Below are 23,509 nucleotides of genomic sequence, written 5' to 3' on the forward strand. Positions count from 1 at the left end.
ACCATCCCTCTGTTCTAAAGTTTGGGGGGTGGGTGGGGAGGGGCATCTGACATCTCCTGCAGGAAGGTGACTTCGCAGCCCTCATTTCTCATGCCTGTGAAGAGTCAGAATCCTTCCAGGAGGAGTCACTGATCAGGGTCCCTGTGAGAGGGTACCTGGGCCAGTACATGTGCTCCCCCAGCTGTCAGGGCACAGACCACTTACATCAATTAAATGTTTGACTTCATGTTTTTTGAGGTCACTTCCAATTTTGGCTGCTAACAGCACACAAGCTCCAGCGCAGAGCTTCCGGTTCTGTTTGTTTAGCTTTCCCTTGAGGGCGAGCTTCTCGAAGTAGACGAAGGCCATGGCCACTGTGGGCTCCTCGAAGCCACAGTCCTCCTGAGCCAGCTTGCGCATCTCTCGCTTCAGACTAGAAAAAAGACATGAAGGAGGAAACAGACTTGTCAGTGCTGGGGCTTCAGGGGACCCAAAAGAAAGCAGACTATTCCATTTCCAAAGCATTTCTCCTGCTCATTCCCAGAGGGTGCCATGGGAAGGGGATCGGGTCCCCAGGAGCGTTAAAGTCACACTAAGTGTGGGAGCAGATGATTCCACTGCTGGTCAAGTTGTCCAAGGCCCAGAAGACCTTGTGCAGGATGATAGCAGACCATGGGTGTGTAAGTGTGTCAGAGGGTGATGATCAGTCAGGGCTCCAATGAACAAGTCATGCCACACAGAGGACCACACTGAACACCAATGGATATCCCAGAATCCCCCTGGAAGCTAGTAGAGCTGCTCAAACAAAGAGGGACACTATCTGGGGAACTCTGACCATTTCAGGGAGACAATTACAGAAATCAAGTAGGAACTTGGCCTAAGCTCTGCCGAATTTTGGTTATGTTCATTAATGAGGGCAGAAAAGGGGTTAGGCTAACAGCATAACCACCTGTGTCCTTGGGAAAGCTGCCCAGCAAATAGAGAAAGTATGATTCTGGCATAAATGCTGGCACACATTCCAACACTACTGGTGTACATGCACACAGGTATGTGCACACGCACTGAAGCTTCGCTGTCATGGCACAGACACTGCAACTCCAGTCAGCTCCTCCCTGGTCTGGTTTAGCTTGTTGCCTTGACTATTGAGCTGGCACGTGTGGTCCCCACAGTCCACCAGTGAGCTGTGAGGAGAAATAAGGGCCTGGCTTTGGTGACTGCTTAAAGGTAGGGCTTGGCCGTGTCCTGTGGGCAGAGGATTATGAGCAAAGGTAACACCCGTGATGCCAACCCTTTCCGAATTGCCTGTGTGGGAGAAAGCAGACACCTGGACGCTGCTCCCTGACTTTCCATTACATCTCTCTTACTGCACTGTGAGTGGCAGGGTGCAGGAAATGGTTCTCTCCCTGAAGGAACCTCCCCAGATCCATGCTAGTGGGATGTCAAGAGCTCTGCCTCCCTGGCCCACCACCTCACAACCAGAGTTGGCAGCATCAGGCAAGTTTTGTTTTGCTGAATGTGACTGTGGTCTACTTCCCCGGGCCACAGCAAGAACCACTGTACAAAGTATGAGCTTAATGTGCAGGAGGGGGCTGGAAGGGAAAGTTCAAGGCGGATGTCAAGCCTCGCATACCTCCTTATCTTGCTGAGTGTTAACTTAATGTGAGGAAACTTCTCCTTGAAGGTCTCATTCATGTCCTTCTTGAGATCTGAGGGCTTCACGTAGTCAATCACTGTGGTCTGAAATAGATTGGGTAACACAGATTACTCTTTAAAATGAGGGCTGTGTGTACCGATGATGTGCAAGTGACGATCAACTGACAACGTCCAAAACCATCACGTGATGGAAACTCAGACTGGAGCCACAACCAGGGCTCTCCTGAATCCAGGAACCTGAAGTGAGCAATGGCCTTCTGGAGGCAGAAGGAAATCAGGTTAGCAGGAAGAGGTGACATTTAGAAAAACCATCAGAAGTCAGTGACGGAGAGGGAAGGGGTCCGTCTTTGTTTGTGAGTTTGTCTTTTGGGGGCACACAGTGCAGTGTTCATGTAAGGGCATGGGATTGTGCGCAGATCGGGGTCCAGTCCACACTGAGCCATTCACTATACGTCTGACTTGGGGATATTTACTTAATCACCCAAATGGTGAGTCCCACACTACAAAACGAAAGCAGTTGTCGTGCCTACTTCATGCGACGGTTCTGAGAACCATGTGAGAAATTAAGTGCTCTGTACAGTGCCCGGCACACAGCAAGTGCTAGCTTTCAACTTTATTTATGAAATCGTGGTAATATACATAATACGAAATTTACTATTTTCACTTTTTTATTTTTAATTTTTATGCTTTTACCACAGGGCATGTGTGCTTGCCAGAGAGAGACTGACAGACAGAAAGAGGGGGAGGGAAAGTGGGCAATCACCCTCCAGGGGTGATGGCCATGCTGTAATCCCTTCTCCTTCATTCTCCTTGCAGGACCTTGAGCATGCATGCACATGCCCCCTGTGATTTTCAAGCCGCTGGGTCTGGCACTTGAGCTGTTCAGTCTACCACCTTAACCTCCTTGCTGCCTGCTAGCCCCCCATCTTAACTACTTTTAGTTGTATAACTCAATGGCAGTTAAATATCTTTCCATTGTTGTGCAATCACCACCTCCATCTGTTTCCAGAACTTTTTTCTTTTTTTAAAGAATTATTTAATTAATTATTATCATTTAATTTGTCCAGAGACAGAAAGAAAAAGAAAGAGGAAAAGTGAGATAGCAAGCTACCAGATTTGGGACTCGAATCACAGTCAGCCATGTGAGAGTCCAGTTCCTTAACCACCACGCTACCTGCTGGTTTCTGAACTTTCTCATGTTTCCAATTCTATACCCATTAAGCAATAAGTACCCATTCGCTCCCCCCAGCCTCTGGCAACCACCACTCCACTTTCTGTTGCTATGAATTTGCCTCATAAAAATGGACTCGTGTATTCGTCATCTTTGTTGCAGGCTTATTTCGCTTAGCATAAAGTCAGGGTTCATCAGCATTGTGCCATGTGTCCATTTCCAGTTTAGGACTGAGTAACATTCCATAACATATACATAATAGTAACTATTATTTTTTTAAGAGATTTTTGCTATAGGGCGCATGTGCCCTATAGAGAGACAGAGAGACAGACAGACAGCAAGAAATCATCCTTCAAAAAGGATGGCCATACTGCAATCTCCTCTCCTCTCCTCTTGGGATTTTGGGCACGCATGTACATACATACATACATACATACATACACACACACACCCCTGGCATGAGTTTTAAGCCACCAGGTCTGGGACTTGAACTGCAGTCGACTATGCAGGAGTCCAGCAACACAACCGCTATGCCAGCTGCTGGTCCCAGTAGTAGCTATTATTAACAGTCTCTTAAAACTTGAATTTCCTTTTCCTCCCTTCTTGCCATTCTATCCATCCCTAAAGACTGCTCCTTCAAGCCCTAGTGTAGAAGGCTTATGTTCTCCATGCCTCTGTTTCCTTTTCTGGTTTTTCTGGCATCTGCTTTATGTTGACAGCTGCAGCAGGTTGTCTCATGTCCTCATACTCAGCTGGCTGCACATGAAACACAATTGGGACAGCTGACCGGTCACCCCCAGCGTGACAGTCTGCTCCTTGCTAGATCTGGAGGCTGCTTCTCTGCACTAGCCTCGCATGGAACAGACCCTGGTTACAGGATGAACTACCTTGAGTCAGGACCATCCCTCCAGACAGGTTCCAGGGGGGAATGCTAGTCCTGCCAATCGCTCAGCTCCAGGTCCCTCTGAGATACTTTCTGGAATACGGCAGGCCGTGGTTCCTTACATAGTCTTACCTGTCTTAAGGGAGCCTTGAGATGACCTTCAGAGGCTAGATCTCACTGCCACACTAAGAGATTATTGTCCTTTTTACAGTGATGGGGTGAGGTGAGCAGGCAGTGCTGGGAGACTGAGCCGTGGGCTTACAATGTGCCCCCAGCCACTCATTTGTTCTGGCTTGGGACTGAATAAACCAAAATGAAGGCAATGCTTTGTTAGAGCTCACCTACTGGTCGAGTAGATGAGCAATACTGGAGTTTTGCCAGTGCCTGTTGCTATAAATCAAGGTGCTTATTAAACAGGCTGTGGCTCCTTCTTAGTCCAGATAGTGTGAGCGATCACAGTGTTCAATGCTACCTAATTCCAGGCCTTGGGATTCAGCAATGAAGGGCTCCTCCTGGCCCAGAGCTGAGGCTGACAGCAAGGCCAGGTCGCATGATAGATGGGTGGCCCCAGTCTTGTGGTGCCTGCATTTTTGCAGAGGTGGCCATTGTGTTCTTCAGTGAAGAGTTCACTTTCTCCCAGCTGCCTGGCTGCAGAAAGGCTGTGTGTGCACAGCTGCATAAAGGGGGAGGGGGGAGGGGCAGCCGGGAAGAAGAGGTTCTGAGAACCATGTGAGAAATTAAGTGCTCTGTACAGTGCCCGGCACACAGCAAGTGCTAGCTTTCAACTTTATTTATGAAATCGTGGTAATATACATAATACGAAATTTACTATTTTCACTTTTTTATTTTTAATTTTTATGCTTTTACCACAGGGCATGTGTGCTTGCCAGAGAGAGACTGACAGACAGAAAGAGGGGGAGGGAAAGTGGGCAATCACCCTCCAGGGGTGATGGCCATGCTGTAATCCCTTCTCCTTCATTCTCCTTGCAGGACCTTGAGCATGCATGCACATGCCCCCTGTGATTTTCAAGCCGCTGGGTCTGGCACTTGAGCTGTTCAGTCTACCACCTTAACCTCCTTGCTGCCTGCTAGCCCCCCATCTTAACTACTTTTAGTTGTATAACTCAATGGCAGTTAAATATCTTTCCATTGTTGTGCAATCACCACCTCCATCTGTTTCCAGAACTTTTTTCTTTTTTTAAAGAATTATTTAATTAATTATTATCATTTAATTTGTCCAGAGACAGAAAGAAAAAGAAAGAGGAAAAGTGAGATAGCAAGCTACCAGATTTGGGACTCGAATCACAGTCAGCCATGTGAGAGTCCAGTTCCTTAACCACCACGCTACCTGCTGGTTTCTGAACTTTCTCATGTTTCCAATTCTATACCCATTAAGCAATAAGTACCCATTCGCTCCCCCCAGCCTCTGGCAACCACCACTCCACTTTCTGTTGCTATGAATTTGCCTCATAAAAATGGACTCGTGTATTCGTCATCTTTGTTGCAGGCTTATTTCGCTTAGCATAAAGTCAGGGTTCATCAGCATTGTGCCATGTGTCCATTTCCAGTTTAGGACTGAGTAACATTCCATAACATATACATAATAGTAACTATTATTTTTTTAAGAGATTTTTGCTATAGGGCGCATGTGCCCTATAGAGAGACAGAGAGACAGACAGACAGCAAGAAATCATCCTTCAAAAAGGATGGCCATACTGCAATCTCCTCTCCTCTCCTCTTGGGATTTTGGGCACGCATGTACATACATACATACATACATACATACACACACACACCCCTGGCATGAGTTTTAAGCCACCAGGTCTGGGACTTGAACTGCAGTCGACTATGCAGGAGTCCAGCAACACAACCGCTATGCCAGCTGCTGGTCCCAGTAGTAGCTATTATTAACAGTCTCTTAAAACTTGAATTTCCTTTTCCTCCCTTCTTGCCATTCTATCCATCCCTAAAGACTGCTCCTTCAAGCCCTAGTGTAGAAGGCTTATGTTCTCCATGCCTCTGTTTCCTTTTCTGGTTTTTCTGGCATCTGCTTTATGTTGACAGCTGCAGCAGGTTGTCTCATGTCCTCATACTCAGCTGGCTGCACATGAAACACAATTGGGACAGCTGACCGGTCACCCCCAGCGTGACAGTCTGCTCCTTGCTAGATCTGGAGGCTGCTTCTCTGCACTAGCCTCGCATGGAACAGACCCTGGTTACAGGATGAACTACCTTGAGTCAGGACCATCCCTCCAGACAGGTTCCAGGGGGGAATGCTAGTCCTGCCAATCGCTCAGCTCCAGGTCCCTCTGAGATACTTTCTGGAATACGGCAGGCCGTGGTTCCTTACATAGTCTTACCTGTCTTAAGGGAGCCTTGAGATGACCTTCAGAGGCTAGATCTCACTGCCACACTAAGAGATTATTGTCCTTTTTACAGTGATGGGGTGAGGTGAGCAGGCAGTGCTGGGAGACTGAGCCGTGGGCTTACAATGTGCCCCCAGCCACTCATTTGTTCTGGCTTGGGACTGAATAAACCAAAATGAAGGCAATGCTTTGTTAGAGCTCACCTACTGGTCGAGTAGATGAGCAATACTGGAGTTTTGCCAGTGCCTGTTGCTATAAATCAAGGTGCTTATTAAACAGGCTGTGGCTCCTTCTTAGTCCAGATAGTGTGAGCGATCACAGTGTTCAATGCTACCTAATTCCAGGCCTTGGGATTCAGCAATGAAGGGCTCCTCCTGGCCCAGAGCTGAGGCTGACAGCAAGGCCAGGTCGCATGATAGATGGGTGGCCCCAGTCTTGTGGTGCCTGCATTTTTGCAGAGGTGGCCATTGTGTTCTTCAGTGAAGAGTTCACTTTCTCCCAGCTGCCTGGCTGCAGAAAGGCTGTGTGTGCACAGCTGCATAAAGGGGGAGGGGGGAGGGTCAGCCGGGAAGAAGAGACCAGCCAAAACACAGAACATCCAGAGACGCAGTTCAGAAGAGAACTCTGCCTGGACAGGCTGCAGAATCTGGGACAGGCTACAGTCTGGGAGAACTAGCATGCAGACACACATCCCTGAATCCTTTGTGAGATAACAGGGAAGATGATAAGACTGTGACTTCAGAATCTAGTTCATAGGGCACTGCTCTGTCTACTGCAGAGACACCGGGACATCCTTTCCTTCTTATGAAAACAAAGGCTGGATTCATCCACAGGAGGAGAAAGGGCCTTCATGGAAATGAACTTGGCCCCCAGCACAGTTCATGGCTACCAGCTCTGATGCAATGAATTGAAGGCCTTGTGGGTAGGGTTAAGTTTGGATGCAAAGGGAGATGGTGGAGGGTACATATGCCCTAATTCCAATCCAGAGAACAGTGAGGGATTCCGAGCTGAGGGGTAGCAAGTCTGATTCCAATAGAAACAGCAGAAAGGTGCTTCCATTCCAGGACCTGGTAAGGCTTTCTTCCCTACTTTCTTGCCTTCAATTGCCCTAGGAATTCTTACCAGTCGCTCTGAGCAGATGTGTATCATGCACCTGCTGTTCTCAGGGTCAAAGAACTGGTCTCCTCTCCTGACCAGGGCAGGAACATCCCAAGGGAGCTGGGTTCCAGCCCCAGGGCTACTTATAACCCAGGAGCTAGCTGAGGACCTGGGGCAGGTACGCAGCCTTTAGCCTTAGTTCTATGCTACCTATGCGAAAGGAGAGACACACGAGACAATGATCTGGCGGCCCCTTGCAGTACAATCAGCCATGACAAAGCCAGGGCCATCCAGCTTTGGCTGTGCTCAGCTGGTACCCATTGGCATCCCCAGCTCAGCAGGGCACTGGGAAGACAGATGTTCCCTGCTTGTTCAGGTAATTAGACAGAGCTGCAGCCTCAACTAAATCTATTGAACCATCAGCAGATGGGCATTTCAGCTGTTGTACGCATTTAATTCTTTTCCCTAAGAGGACGGTAAATTACAAGGAAACTGTGGGAATGAGCATGTGTCTATGTGGTCTGGGGTTGAACTGGTGCTATTTCTTTCCCATTGGATTCCAAATACATAATCCTGGATGCACTTTCCCTCCCCTTTAGAGAAGTAGCTCTTCCTCAGTTTCCCTCACTGAAAAATGAAAGGGTTTGCAAATGGAAGAAACTCACAAAAAAAGCCTCTGCTTCAGAGGTATTACCACGTGGATTTACCAGGTGGCGCAGAGCAGTGTTACAGAACACCTAAGGCAGTGTCTCCACTCACTTGAGATAACACTAGGATGTGACTGAGTTCACACGCACCCAGAACACGCATGCGATTTATATACATGCTTCTTAAACAGTGGCCATGAGAACATGAGCTGAATGGTGCATGGAATGCCATATTCGAAACATGAAGTGATGATCAGAAATCCAAGACAAATACACAGAATGGGAACAGAGGTTGCCCTATCTGGAGTAAAATGCCCAGCTCATATTTCATTTTGTACTATTTTTACTAGGGAAAAAAAATCAACTATACATGTTACAACACAAATGAACCTTGAAAATGTTACACTAAGTCAAAGCAGCCAGACACAAAAGACCATACATTGCATGAGTTGATTTATACGAAACATCTAGGCCAGGCAAATCCAGAGACAGAAAGGAGGTTGCCTACAGCTTAGGCAGTATGAGGTTAAGGGCAGAAGATGAAGGATATGGGCTTCTTTTGTAAATGAAGAACCTATTCTGGAACTGACTGTGGGAATGGCTGCAAAACTTTATGAAATACTAATAACCACTGAATAGTACACTTTACAGAAGTGAATAGTGTGCTGTGTGGTCACATCTACCAACGCTGTTACTGAAAAAACAACACACCCAAACACCCCTCACTCACCCACAACGCACACAATAAGGCATTTTATTGTTTTACTATTTTTTTTTTTCAGACAGAGTCTTGCTTTGTCACAGTCCTCCTGCCTCAGCTTCCCCTAGCTGCTGGGATTATAGGCACATGTGCCCGGCCTATTGGTGGGACCAGAACTGAACACAATCCTACCCTGTGGTCCCAAGAGCACATCTTAGCAGTGGAATCACTGCAGCTGGGCCAAGGCCCCACAGACCCCCTGACGGACTTCTAAGTACCCACTTCTTAGCTACAGAATGGGTGAGCACTTCTGAGAGAGCTTTTCCATGCTCAAGGAGGTGTCTAGTGATGTGTTTATGGGACGTGACAGTACTTTTCTTAAAGAGCCATTACCCCATCTCCTGAACAGAATAAGCTTCAGAAACCCTGAAACCTGAGAGCCTAGAATGGGCCTTGCTGCTGAGGGACCCCTGGGTTCACGCTGCTTTATCTTAAAACAAATCCACCCTGCAGACAGGCAAGTAAATCTCTGAGCCATCAAGACAGCTTTTAATGGAAAAATACATATGGAGAGGTAGAGCCCGATCACCTACCACAGGGAAGATTAAACCACTCTTCCTTTTACTCTTTCTTTTATGTTCAGCATCTTACATTGCACTGAAGAATTAAGTTTTAAGATAAACACCCACAACACTGGGAAGAAGCAGGGATGGAGTGAGGGCTTCCTCTATAAACACTAAGGTTTTGATACTAAGTAAATTAAAACAGGCATTTTATCATGCAAATCAATCTAAGAGAAGCTCTTTGGAGACTTATATACTTATAGATATCATAAAGGATATTAGTTGGCTTTAGTTCTTTTTTTTTTTTTTTGAGAGATTTTCACTGTAGGGTGCGTGCGCTCGCCAGACAGACAGAGAGAGACATAGAGACAGAAAGCGAGAAATCCCCCCCCAGGGGGGATGGTCACGCCGCAATCCCTTCTCCCCCATTCTCCTCCTGAGATCTTGGGCACGCACGCACACGCGCCCGGCATGAGGTTTAAGCCACCAGGTCCGGGACACGAACCGCGGTCGACCACGGGGGAATCCAGCGACACAGCCATTACGCTAACTGCTGGTTCCCAGTTGGCTTTAGTTCTTTTTTTTTTTGAGAGATTTTCACTGTAGGGTGCGTGCGCTCGCCAGACAGACAGAGAGAGACATAGAGACAGAAAGCGAGAAATCCCCCCCCAGGGGGGATGGTCACGCCGCAATCCCTTCTCCCCCATTCTCCTCCTGAGATCTTGGGCACGCACGCACACGCGCCCGGCATGAGGTTTAAGCCACCAGGTCCGGGACACGAACCGCGGTCGACCACGGGGGAATCCAGCGACACAGCCATTACGCTAACTGCTGGTTCCCAGTTGGCTTTAGTTCTGATGTCAAACAAACAAAGAGGATTTCTTCCAGTGAAAGGAAAAAGATTCATAAATCCATTCAAATAATGTTAATTGTGTTGGCATTATTTCAGCTTTGACTTTCTCTTAATTGCTCTCCACACCCACAAAGGAAAAAAATGAAACAAAACCACCGCCAACCTGCGCTGCCAGGTTCTAATGATAATAACCACTCTCTTGTGAAATTTTAATTATATGCCAAGAGTGCAGAGAACTGGAAGCATCCAGTTCTGACACGAGGCCTCCGGCCCTCCCTTCAACCTGAGAAACACCATCACTTAGCCAACGCCCTGTAAGACTCTGCATGCAGTCAGGCAGCCCAACATGCTTTTGTGTTCAGTGGTCATTGTCCAGAGACTTGCAGGTCAAAACCCCATGGGCAGCTCAATCTGGTCTGTACACTACTCCACGCATTTTTTTTAAAGTCCAAAATCTCACCTACGTCCTTTCACACTGGATAATCATGGGAGTAATTTGCAGGGATCAAAGTTAAAAAAAAATAGGAATGTAACCAGGAGCACAAGGGCAATTTTAAGAGTGCCACTCGACCTTTGTAAATGACAGGCTTTACTCCAGAATTCTCCCACTTGAAGGCATGTCCTAATTGTGGCAACAAGTGGTCTTTTTATATTAAACGTAGAACAAACACGAATGAAAACATACATTTGATTACCTCCTGGCTGGTTAGTATCATCTACCTGACGACTTGGAAATCCTGCTTCTGCGTATTTACCCAAGAGAAATGAAAGCACATGGCCACAAAAAGACATGTGCAAAATCATTCACAGCAGCAGTGTTCATATCCCTACACCAGAAACAACCCCGATGTCCTACAGGAAGGCTGGACAAGCCAACTAACACATCCAATTCCATTCAGCCATTTAAAAGGCACTGATGTACACAGCTGGGTTAATTGCACAGATATTGAGTTGTGTGAAAGAAGATGGGCCAAAAAACAAGTACACACCTGGGACAAGCAGGTGGTGTGGTGGTTAAGGCCCTAGACTCCCACATGGCCAACCACAGTTTGAGTCCTAGACCCAGTGGCTTGAAAATCAGGCTGGGTGCATGTGTGTGCATGCCTAAAACCCTAAGGAGAGACTAGAAGAGAGGGAGAGAGGGGATTGTGGTGTGACCATCCCCCACAGGGGTAATTCCTCACTTTCCCTCTCTGTCTCTCTCTAGCAAGCACATGTACCTTATAGCAAAAACCTTAAAAAAAAAGAAAGAAAGAAAGAAAGAAAGAAAAGTACACACCACATGACTCTACATGAAGTTCCAGGACAGGTGAAACTAATCTGGTGACAGAAGCCAGAACAGCTGACACGTTTGTAGTGAAGGGGTGGGAGGAGGAGCAGGCTGAGCAGGAAGGAACCTTCTACTGGGCCAGAAATGTTTTATAAGAGGGGTCTTTAAAGAGTTCATGAAAAGTGCACATTATGGAAAAACTGTGCATGTATTTCATATTTTTTGCACTGAAACAAACTTATGTTTCCTTTTCCATGAACTTTCTGAAGTCCCCTCATTTCTGGATCAGCGTGGCAGTTATAAAATTCATGAAATTGTACACTTAAAATGGGTGTGTTTAATGATTTGTAAATTACACCTTACTATGAAAAGAGAAAAATATAAATGGCTGCAGCGGGCTGTGATGGGTGCAAGCATTAGCTCATCTGTTTGAGGGCTGCATGATGCAGCAGAGGCCACATGACACTGCAAGCCTTAAAATTCCACCAGAACAGGACATTCCAAAACAGGACAGCAGCTCCCTGGGTCTCAGGTCTCAGGTGTGGGGCCTCAGCTGGGCTGGCCTAACGTGGTAGGTCCTAATGGCCAAGAAGACAGGATAAAGCACCAGGACCCCTAGAGTCAATATTTAAGGAGGGGGCAGCACAGCACATACAACCAACTGTGACTCCCACACCCGTTCTGTTGCCCAATCAGCAAGCAGACCTGGTAGCAATGAGTCCTGGAGATGTCACAGGTCACCTGTGAAGAATACGCTGACCCAAGCCAGGCCTGCTGGGGCAGAGCTCCCCATATCTACTTAGGGACCAAACATGGATGGGCCTTCCACAGCCTGGTGCAAAGAACCTGGTAGCTCTTGACACCTACCTTGGCAGGCATCCAGATAGATCCCTGCACCCAGAGCATTGCAGGGTAGAAAGAAGGATGTCAGGATCACTGCTCTGTGGGCTCAGCCTCCTGTGTGTGCGTGAGTGCATGTGTGTGGAGAGGGAAGGGCAGTTTGACACACAGTCGACTTCTTTCTCACTTCAGGGTATTCTCACAGGGGCTCTCCCTAGCAAAACCTGCCATGGCTGCCCCTCCTCACTCCTCTATGCCCACTTCAATGCCATTTCCTCAGCGAGGCCTTCCTTGAGGCCTAAGAATTGAAGCCCACCTTCAACTCTCCCCATCCTCTCCTACCACTTTTCCAAGATGGCTCCTTCCTCGCCCTCCTCACAATGATAGTCAATGTCCCTGTTCTCGTTCCTACAAGTTTAATGCCAATATATGAGAAACCGCCCAAAACCCATGGCTGCTTCTAGAAAGGAAGTCTCCAGAGACTTGGGTTGGGCTCTTTGTAACACAATGTACTGATGGTAAAAGTCTCCAGAGACCTGGGCTGAGGCTCTTTGTACTGACGGTAACTGGGTGGATTTCCTGTATTTTATCAAAGTACCAGTATCTGTGAAAAGACTAGAAGAACATACAGGTCTTTGAAAGCTGACCAGGAAATGAACAATTTCGTTCTCTAAAATGTGGTTTGTTTTAGGAAGCACAGACTGCAGTGCCAGTATGGTGAAATGAAAAATGATCCACTTTTGAGAACACAAAATGAGGAAGGTAGGACCTATATGGTGACATGGAAAGTCACCTAGCACACTGCCCAAGGAGGAAGAATTACACACGTGCACACTCACACACACGACACAGACCACAACTTCAAAGTTTACGATGAAGTCATTGAAAGAAAAAAATCAGCTCAGCCTCACCTCAGGTCTACACAAGGAGAGGCCAGTGTTATCACTAGACATAGCATGTCTACAGGAGGGCTCCCCACCAAACCCCAACATCAATCAGAAATAGGTATCCTCTTATTCTCTTGGTGACCTACGGATCTACTGGGGAATCACTTTCATGTCCCACCCTCAGGTCGGCCGCTCTGCTGCTATCGGCTGAGGAAGGTAGGATTTGGACACTAACGGCTACATGGAAAGAGCCCCGGGCCAGGAATTGCGGCCTCACTCCCCACTTCCAGTCTGACAATGGCAAGAGCCTCACTTGGATTCTCAGAACCATAGTTTCCTGCCCAAGCTACTCAGCAAACAAAGTGTGTCTTTTTATAAATAAAGCAGTGACCCACAGAAAGAATCCTTATTCTTGGTCATGGTGGTTAAAGTGCTGGATCCCGCATGGCCAACTGCACAGTTCAAGTCCTGACTAGAAAATTTTAAAAAAGAAAAGAAAAAGATTCTTATTCCTATTTTTATTCTTGTATAGTGATGATCTTTCAGTTGCTTCCTCCTTAACATAAGAACCATGATTCTGGTCATTTATTGGACACTTACTGTGTGCTAGCCTCTGGAGAAGCCCTGTTTTTTTAAAATAAACACGTCATAAAGTGAAAACAATGAACTGAACATGGTTGTGGTTTTCCTTTCTGTGTTTGGGGGGATGTGCATAAATGAGTAGTAGGATAATTAAAAAAATATTTTATTTAACTTTATTCATTCATTTATTTATTTCAATTTGAGGGATATCCCAGTGAGGGATAGAGTGAGTGAGAGAGAGAAAGCAGCCAGGTCTGGGACTCAAACCACAGTCAGTCAGCCATGTGGGAATCCAGCACCCTTAACCACCAAGCCACCTGCAGGCCCCAGTAGGGTTGATTTTAAACTAAACACCTTTGGAAGTTCACTTGGATTCCATGTGAGGTATTAGAATGACTTTTGAACCACCGCCCAAGTCAGAGGCGAATATACTATACACTGAAAGTACTGGCAAGGGTGCGAGCTCTGCCTGACGAACAGCTGAGCACAGTGCTCTGAGTGAGGTTCCAGATGCCCTTGGATTACATGGGGTTGGTGCCCGCTCTGGCTTCTGTAGGCTCAAGAGCTTAGAAGAAAAAAGGGACCTTCCCCATCCTGTACTCTCACCCCCACCATCCTGCTTACTCTCCAGACTAGGGCTCCTGAGAACAGCACAGGCTGGAGCACAGGAGGGAGGGGCCCAGGGAGGAAGTGCTGGGCTGGGCCCGTCCCGTCAGGCCTGGCTAGTAGAGCCAGTGTGCAGAAGGCAGGAGGCGCTGCGGGCACCTGGGCTAGTGCTCCCCACCTGATGCTTGCCTAGCAGGCTGGTCAATTCGTTCTCCATTAGCTAGGGCTCTGTTTGCCTCCAAGTCAGGCAAGACTATTCAAAGAAAGTCCACAGGCCCCTGGCAGGTTCCTCAGGGAGTCTGGAGAAATGAAGCAGCCCTCAGTAGTGGGAAATGGTCAGCCAGAAGCAGAAACCAAAATTACAGAAAGGGAAAACAGGAAGTGTCCACAGAATAAAAACAGCAAAGGTTTTGCATTCACCACCCACAGTGTCCTACTTTTGCTTTCCCAAGAGATAATGCTGTCACCCCCACCCTAGTGCTGAATGTTTGCTCAGAGTACACATGAGGCCTGGGGTCACCCAGGATCTCCAGGCAGAGCAGGGCTTGAACTCAGCACCCACAGGGCTAGGCCTGGTTCTGCCCTAGAGACATCTGTGATTATACAAGCTTGGACATCCTTCCTCAGAGATGAGGGCCCCCCAACCTAAGCTGGGGGCTTTCACGGACACTGGCAACGCAGCCTCTTCAATCTTCCTGGAAGTGGAGCTCACAGGTCAGGCAGTCAGCAGAGTACTAGTGCTGGTCCTTCCGTAAGCAACCACGTTGGAGAGCTCCCAGAAAGGTCCCCCAGGCACAGCAGTGCTTGAACAAGCCCCGCAACACCAGGCAGTTAATGCAAACAAGCCACCACTGAGCCGTTCCAGGACAGCTAGGGGATGGGCAAACCAGCTATCCACCTAGCACTACTCACCATGTATGAAGGGAAGATCAGAACTCGTTTGTGCTTGCCACAAGGCCACTGGGGGTCATCCAAGAGATTTGGGTCGTAGTCCATAAAGTCTCCCAGGTCGCTACCTGAAGATCACAGGCGAAATGTCAATTAGGGGTTAGAGAAGTTGGCTTCAAGTCATTTAGCTCTGCGTCACATTACTGGCTCTGACTTTTAGTACAGAGATGTCTCCACAGGCCAGGGAAGTAAATCCCCCCACAAAAGGGATCGCCATCTTAACATTTCAGAAAATTATTTCTCTCTCTGGCCCAGGAGGGTACAAAACTTTACACAGTATGCAAGATACAGAGAGTATTAGGGAGCAGATGGTGGCGCAGCAGTAACAAAACTGGACCTCGGGAAGGTTCCCAGTTCACGTCCCAGAACGGCATTCTATATGCCAAGTACATGCATTCCTGTGATCCAAACTGGCTGAGGCTTAGGGTGGATGGTGGCATGAAGAGACTGCTTGTGATGCTCTCTGACAGTTCTTCCTCTTTCCTTTTTAACAAGTTTACTTATTATTATTGTTTTTATTATTATTATAAGTTTGCTATATGGCACATCTGCTCACCAGAAAGAAATAGAGAGAGGGAGTGAGAGAGCAAGCCACCAGGTCTGGGACTTGAAACATAGTTGGCCATGTGGGAGTCAGCGCCTTAACCACCACAACACCTGCTGGCCCCCAAAAGGCTCATTTTCTAAACGGGCAGATCAAATTAGGAAACTCAGGTGGTGCTGTCCAGGAGGCAGGAGGTGGAGTGAACGCTCCTGGACAGACTACTGCGTGTACGCAAATTAGGGCAGCCACCCCAATACAGCTGTAAATGACAAAGGTGGCCCGAACGTTAGAACAGCACTTGGACAGGCTTAGGGAACTTCACATTCAGTTGAAATTTCCCTAAGAGTAGAAATACTGTTTCATAAAGGTTTCCCCCTTGTGCCAATGCTATACAAAAGTTGGTACAAGCAGAGTGGGGAGGATACAAGTCTTCCTTCAGAGGCCGACTCGACTTGCTCACTGACAATCACCGAGCAAAACCCCACACCTAATCCTGTGCTTCAGGCCCAGCCACACCTGAGGGTATGGCAAGGTAGACCAGCGCCAGGTGGAGGCAGACATGAGTGGCTGAGAGGAGCTGGGACATCTCTGGTGTGGATGGCCCTGGAATTTCTTGGTGCGGAAGGTCAGGAGGTCAGCAATGGAGGCACCTCATTAGAGAGAAGATGAGATTGGGCTTTCCCAAGTGTCATGTCTCCTAGAGGATGAGCTCACATTCTGCAGGTACCTGCCCTCCATCTGCTCAGCGGGGAGACTCGCTTCCCACTCCAGACTGAGGCACCTCCTGTAAGAGCTCCTGGATGCAGCCAGGCTGTGGTTACCTGCATCGAGGCTCCCCTGAGTGCTGCTCCCTCGGCCTATGGAGAGGCTACGGTGACTCAGGTTACGGAACTGGGAGAAGGAGGAGGTGGAGTCTATGGTATTTCTCCGGGCTCCAAAGGCATTTGTGGGTAACAGAAATTGAGTATAAGACACAGTCTAAAAGGTGAAGACAAAAACAAGCCAGTGATTATTCCCAGACAATGCTAGGCTAGCATTCTAACAGCAGCGTTACCACTCTAAGTTCAGGTCTACTTTCTCTTATTTGCCGTTCTAAAATTCAATGCAATCTCAAAAATGCGATTTGTTTTGGCACACATTTGGGTCAAAGCTTAACCTGAGCTGACTTAAAACTGTATGTAGTTTCAATGTATTCCACTTGGCCTGACTAGTCCTGTTATGTGGCAGAAATATGAACATGTGTGACAGCAAGGAACCACTCAGAACCTGTTGGGATGTTGTGTAACACACAAGGCACGCGTTGTACTACTCTGTATAATCCACCCAGTGCAGGATTCCAGAACACATCAAGTCCTCAGTGTCAGGTAAGGGTCATGGACTGCACCAGGTTCCTCTGGCAGAGGCTGTTTATGATGCTCAACTCCTTGCCCTCCTCCCTCATTCCTGTGTGAACGCTCACCCCTCAGGAATGAAGACAGAGCAAGTGCACATCTTCTCACCTGCACTGGGACGTGCCTTGCACACACGCTTATCTGCACCTCAAATTCCGGAGTGATAGTGTTTGGGCACAGAGGTGACCAGCTGCTCTGGCGATGGGCAGGGGAAAGGTCATCTGCCTTCTCAGCAGCATCACCTGCAAGCAAACTACCTGGGATGGTTTCCCCAGAGAAACCCTTGCATGGCTGCCATAAACAGGCTTTGTGAGGGTTCCAAAGGACTGACTCCCTGGACCCAGCACACAAGGTCCACTTCGTCTTTTAACCTTTCGCTCCGCAGACTTTAACCACACAGCTCACTGTGTTGTGGATGAAAGAGAAAAATGACAACCCTGCTGCTTGGTGGTCACTTTGTGAGGCTGTGGAGCTCTTGGACCATGGGAAGCTAATGAACTTTCTAGCAGCCAGGGTGCTGCTTGCTGATGCCACCAGTAATACATGCTCAAATCACATGTCACCCTATCCTGGAATGTGCATCTCTGTGTGTGCATGCACATGCACATCTGAGATATTCATAAGTGTCACACATTTGGTGGTAAATGGCACTGGCAGGGAGATACACATGCTCTGGGGACTCCACCATGCTGCTGCTCCGTGGACATTCGTCTGCACCTGGGGAAGCTGGGACAGGCTGGCATAACATGCTGGCTATCAACCCCAGGCCTTGTTTTTCCCACCCTGAGGCTTATGTTATGTTGTGCTGCTCTGCTACCTGGCCGCTGTGGCATCGGCACACACCTGGTGACTTGGAGCCAGATGGCCTTACCTTCCCATCAGCACCCAGCTCCACACCTTCGAGACCAATGATCTCTTTCAAGCTCATGGCGCCTGTTGATTGTCTCCCTCCATCCAACTTCAAATCCCTGGGGAGGACAAGTCAAGGAAAAAACGTATTTGCACTCCAAAGAGCCACATCCCATCCCTGCACAAGACACCACAGTGACACTGACAGAAATGACCATGTGGGCCCCAGTGGATGGGGTACTCCCTGTCCCTCCTTAGGGCCTTGCTGGTGATGCCCTGTGACATAAACAAAATGCATGAACACAGAGGCTAAAGATGAAAGTCAGGCTCAAAAGCTGATGGTTTACAGGTGTCCCTTCCTTCTCATGCTCTGGGAACAGTCCCTTGCACTAAGACAACAGTTCTCTCAGCTCACTGCTGGTTCCATAAAGCTGGGTGAGACCACCTCTCCTTGCCGCTCCCCTTTATTAGGTAGGGGAAACAAACGCTTGTCCTAAACAGCCTGCAGGTTCATTACTGGTAAAGAATTAATGCCCTAATAGTCATCCCGGCTACCTTGCTGGGCAGCCTAGAGAACAAATGCCTTTTTGAAAAAGGATAATCTCTGGTAATAACAAGCATTTGCACAGCACTTCACAATTTCCAAAGACTTCTACACATTGTCTCTCAGGTTCTTCCCCCCACCCCAAGAGTTATTATTTAATTCCATTTGCTTACATTACTATTTTTAATTTGACCAGAGATACAGGGAGAAAGGGAAAGCGAGAAAGCAAGCTGCCAGGTCCAGAACTTGAACCATAGTTGGCCACGTGGGAATCCAGCGCTCTCAACCACCACACCAACCTGCCGACCCCATGTCTCTTTGGTTCTTTAAGATGACCCTATGTGACAGCTATTACTGTGATTATCCTGTTTTATAGAGGAGGAAACTGGGCCCAGAGTGGGGAAACGACGTGCTAAGGTCACAAAGACGGCAGGTTTAGAGGCTGGTTTTGCACCCAGGGCTCTTTATAACGCATCACATTGCCTTGGAAACGCAAGATGGCAACTGCTCCCATTTCTGAAGGACACTCCCCTCCTTCATAGGAGTTCCCAAACTTGGCTGAGTGTTAGAAATTCCCCAGAGGTGTCTAACTCATTGCTGCTGTCTGGCTTCCACCCACCAACACTGTTATTTAGTTGGAGGGGGATGGGACCTGGGCACCCAGAGTTTTAACTGCTCCCCAGGTGATTCTAACTGTGGCCACACTTGGGAACAACTGCCAGTCCCCCAGCTCCTGTCGCTATGATGCCCAGTGCCTTCAGACAAGCAGCAGTCTCACTGTGGCCCTGACGTAAGCACCACATTCAGGGTCATCTCCTACAACCTAAGCAAGAACAAGTAAAATACAAAGGCAAGGCCCTCCCTGCCCAAGGTGACCAAGAGAAAGGGAGGCGAGTGAGGAGAAGGGAGCAAAGGTCACCCCAAATGTGGAAGAAAAACAGGGTTTTGTTGAGCTATCATCTATGGACTTTCCATGGATAAACCAACTCTCTTATCCTACCTATAATCAGAATCTTATTCACGAGTTTCCAAAATAAATACCCAAGACCTCCTGCACCCAGTAAGGGCGGCATCTTAAATCAGTCTCCTGGGAGCCCATGGTACTGTCTAGCTCAATGTCTCTAGAGCCCCTTTTGGAATCCACACCAAAGTTGTATGGAAAAAAAGCAACCAACCATCCCATCACAGTCTTCAATTTTTATACTTTTGTTTTTAAATCCCTGAACATTATTATTTTAATCAGTGCTTTGCCCCATCTCCCCACCCATATCCTATTCATCAGATTTAACTATAAATGATTTCTAAACATCAAATTTAACCTTTAAAGATGGCATGGAATAGGAAAGTCACAGAATTGTAAACGCTTAGTGATAAGGTATAAATCATCCAAACAAAGGCTTCAAAAGTGTTCAGAGCAGTTAAGCCAGGGGCCTGTTGATCCCATGTCTTAGACAACTGAGTAGTTCAAGTCCCAGACCTGGCAGCTTGAAAACATGCCAGGTATGTGTGTGAGTGTGAGCCCAAGATCCTGACCGGATGGTTCAAATCCAGGCCCCAGTGGCTTGAAAAACACATCAGGTACATGTGCATTTATGCCTAGAATCCTGCCAGGATGGAGAAATGGAGGAAAAGGGATTGCGGCATGACCACATACCAGAGGGAATCTTGTTTTCCTCTCTGGTGAGCATATGCACACTCTGGCAATTAAAAAAAAAAAAAAAAAAGACTCAGGATCTGATGTGTACATTGCATAAAGACAGTGACAACCTTCTCTGGGTTGTTTTTTTCCTCAACTAAGTGCTCTGATAAATGTGGCTGAGTCCTCCTGATACTAGCACAAACCGAATGAATTGCTGTTCTTTGGCTGTATTTGAGCTACATAAACAGCAATTTCCCGTTGTGCCACCTAATATCACAGAGAAGGTAACTGCCCATACCTCTTTACTGTTCCACTGTTTCAAAGCCTAGGATTTTGGAGTTGTTCTTTTCCACACAAAAGAACTCTGAATGGTATAGATTCACCCAAAGAGACTCTTTAAGAAACATTAGTAAAAGACTGGTTCTGTGGCCTGGTGATTTTAGTCACCAGATCCCTCATGGCATACATGTGGCTCATGTCCCAGACCTGGTGGCTTGAGAAACACCAGGCATGTGTGTGTGCAGGCCCAAATTCCAAAAGGAGAGAGAGATAAGATAGAGAAGGGATTGCAGTGTGACCATTCCCTGGGGAGGGGTGCTTTCTCTTCCCTCCCCCCCCCCACACACTGGCAAGTGCACTTGACTTCTAGCAAAAACACAAAACAAAAAAGCACACTCTAGTGAAAAAGAATTGAGCAGAAGTCCCAGTGGCATAGTGATACGATCTCAATGTCTTTATTTGAAGACCATTATTCTGAATCCTCATTAAGATGGTATATAGAAATAGAAATATTTGTTTGACTTGAACATGAGCATTAACCCTCCAGTATCAGGAGAGGGAACCACAGAATATGGAACTGCAGCTGAAAGTAATTAAAAGCAAACTGAAGCTTGACTTAGCAATTTCTTTGAAAAGCCTATTTTTTCTCAGATACATCAAGTTCAAATATTAATTTATATTCCACCTCTTTTAAAAAAATGGAAGACAAGTTCAAACACCATAGATAACATCCAAAATTCTGTGGATTTTAAAAAAAAAATAGATTTGATGTGTGCACATGTGAGAATGAGAGCAACACCCTCTATCGGCTTGGTCACAATGCAATTCTCTTCCTTCTATCTGCCAGGATCCCGGGCACACGCACTCGTGTCTGGCATGTTTTCAGGTCAACTGAAATGGGACAGTCCAGTATGTTACTGACCATATCACAGAGGCTAGGGCTGAATTAAGCTTTAAATGCTGTAACTTACACGCAGTTAACCAAGTTATAGAGAAAGATCTCATTTCTGTAGAACTGCTAACTGAACCACTGGAAAGGGACCATGGACAATCCAAGGTTCTGATTCCTTCTTTCCTGTAGCTCTGGGTAATGATGCAGCTTAGACATACTTAAAAGGGCTTATTTATCCTGCTATGCAAGTACGTTAACTTCCACAGAGGCTGAAGCCAACAACACATTTCAAATATCCAGCACCAAGTTTTTGTCTTTTGAAACAAAGGCTTCCTTTTGAACCTGTCCAATGAGAGGTAAGGGAATAGGAGTGGCTGGATGGGAGAGGCTCAGAGAAGATGGGGGTGATTAAAAGAGGAGATGAAAATGCATTTGTGGCAACAGCCAAGCAGCAGTTACATCCTTAAGCAAAGAGCAGAAAAACAGGTTGGCTCATTTTGGGGATGTAAACTCCTCCTTCCTAAGATGGCCCCACAATTTATTTAATGCTGCTCTCCTTGAAAGCCTGTAATTTCATAGCTGAAGCCCTTCTGGATCTGTCTTGCCTCCATGACACAAAGCAAACATGTGCTTTCATAGTTGTAGGGTCATCTGACCAAAGCAGATAGTCAATGTAGCTATCTTGGTGCCCAAAGAAGATTACCTGGGTTGCTACTAACCATAAAATGGCCATGAACTTCTGGTTTCATCTTTTGTAGAAAACAAAAAGATTTCTGGTTTCCTTTTCTCTGGCTCACAGGCAAAGACCTAGCCAGTTGCTCACAAAGCCATGATACATGGAATTGATCTTGAGGGGAAAAATGAGTTTCCTTGTTAGATAATATGAAGTTCAAGTTATGACCTTTTCCTTAGGGAGCATAATTAATTACCTAATATTACTATTACTTTACACATATAAATATACACACACACACACATATATACGCACACACACGCACACATACATAGGGAGCCAAGAGGTGGCATGGTAGTTAAGGCACTGGACTTCCACATGGCTGATAGCAGTTCAAGTCCCAGACCAGGTGGCTTGAAAATCATGTGGGGTGGGTGTGCATCTGTGCCCAAAATCCCAGGAGGAAAATGGAGGAAAAGAGAATACAGCATGGCCATCTCCTCCCACCCCGAGGTGGGGGTGATTTCTCACTTGCCTCTCATTGTCTCTGTCTTTTGCACAAGACCTATAGCAAAAACCTTTAAAAAAAAAAAAAAAAGATAAAAAGAAAAAAAAAAAGATTTCAGATTTAAATACTTCTAAAACCTGGGAAGTAGACAAAAAGTGTGTGTGATCCAATTAGCTAGTACCAAGGGATTTCTGTCTCTAAAATACGATTGTCCTGACTTCTCTTCTCTCTATGACCATTTTTCTAATGGTGTCTAAGCTAATACCTTGGAACACTAGCCAGGAACTCCACTAGGCACTTGCTTTTTAAAGGACAACAATATATTGAACACTTTGATGTGTAAATAATTTAAAAGCCAATTAAATATTAAAAGGATTTCTAACCCTTTGAAAGGAATAAAGAGAGAGATTTGCACAGAAAGCAAAGCTTGAAAGCTGGATTAGGAAAGGAAATACCACTTGTGAACTAATTTTAATTAAGAGATTACACACCCGCTGGAACTCAGTGACACAGTATCTACCTTAGTTTAAGAAGGGCCATTTGTAGCCTCTTCAGACAGTGCAGCTGCCATCTTGGATCAGATCTGCCTGCTTGTATGGGAACAGAAAGCTGAACTTCCACAGTTCTGTTAGTGGAACAAGGCCCACAGCTGGCAGGAGAAAAGTGAAATCCCACACAGCTTTTAGTCTGGAAGTCCTGCCCCTCTCACACTCAGCACTCTGTCGATAAGCCATCCCCCCAAGGCCAACTGGCAGACAATGAAGGGGTCTTAATGTAGCTTACACCAAAATCTTTGTCTAAAGGCAGCTCCTATAAACAGCCAGATAATGGCATGATTCAGCCATGAGATCATTCCAGAATTTGTCTCTGTGTGGGAATATGCTTGGTGTGAGGAAAGAAACACAATTTGTGAACGTGTAATTTTCCACAACAAAAAGAGAGGTTTCTGGGGAAAGTGGGTGGGGAAGGAGGGGGGATGGGTTCAGAGCCAGGCAGGGAGCAGTTAGGCTTGGAGCCTCTAAGAATAGAAGAAGCTGCTCTGTGTGTCACAAAATGATCAACACTCAGGAAGTGGACCCAAGCAGATGACCTCATCTGAAAGCCCCGAATGCCAAAAGCTAAGGACATAAACACCATGTAAAGC

At 46.8% G+C, this 23,509-nt stretch overlaps 1 protein-coding gene across 1 annotated transcript in view; it reads right to left on the minus strand.

The window, feature by feature from the left end:
• Positions 1 to 204: 204 nt before the first annotated feature.
• Positions 205 to 23,509, minus strand: part of CABLES1 (Cdk5 and Abl enzyme substrate 1) — a gene marked incomplete at both ends in the record, with an annotated part of 110,954 nt that continues 87,649 nt past the window's right edge. The window contains 5 exon segments of the mRNA XM_006151593.2: positions 205 to 412; positions 1,610 to 1,716; positions 15,011 to 15,114; positions 16,412 to 16,568; positions 17,853 to 17,949. Coding sequence (XP_006151655.2) covers positions 205 to 412; positions 1,610 to 1,716; positions 15,011 to 15,114; positions 16,412 to 16,568; positions 17,853 to 17,949 — 673 coding nt within the window.

Source organism: Tupaia chinensis, unplaced genomic scaffold (assembly GCF_000334495.1).
Source record: "Tupaia chinensis unplaced genomic scaffold, TupChi_1.0 Scaffold000320_2, whole genome shotgun sequence".
NCBI lineage: Eukaryota > Metazoa > Chordata > Mammalia > Scandentia > Tupaiidae > Tupaia > Tupaia belangeri.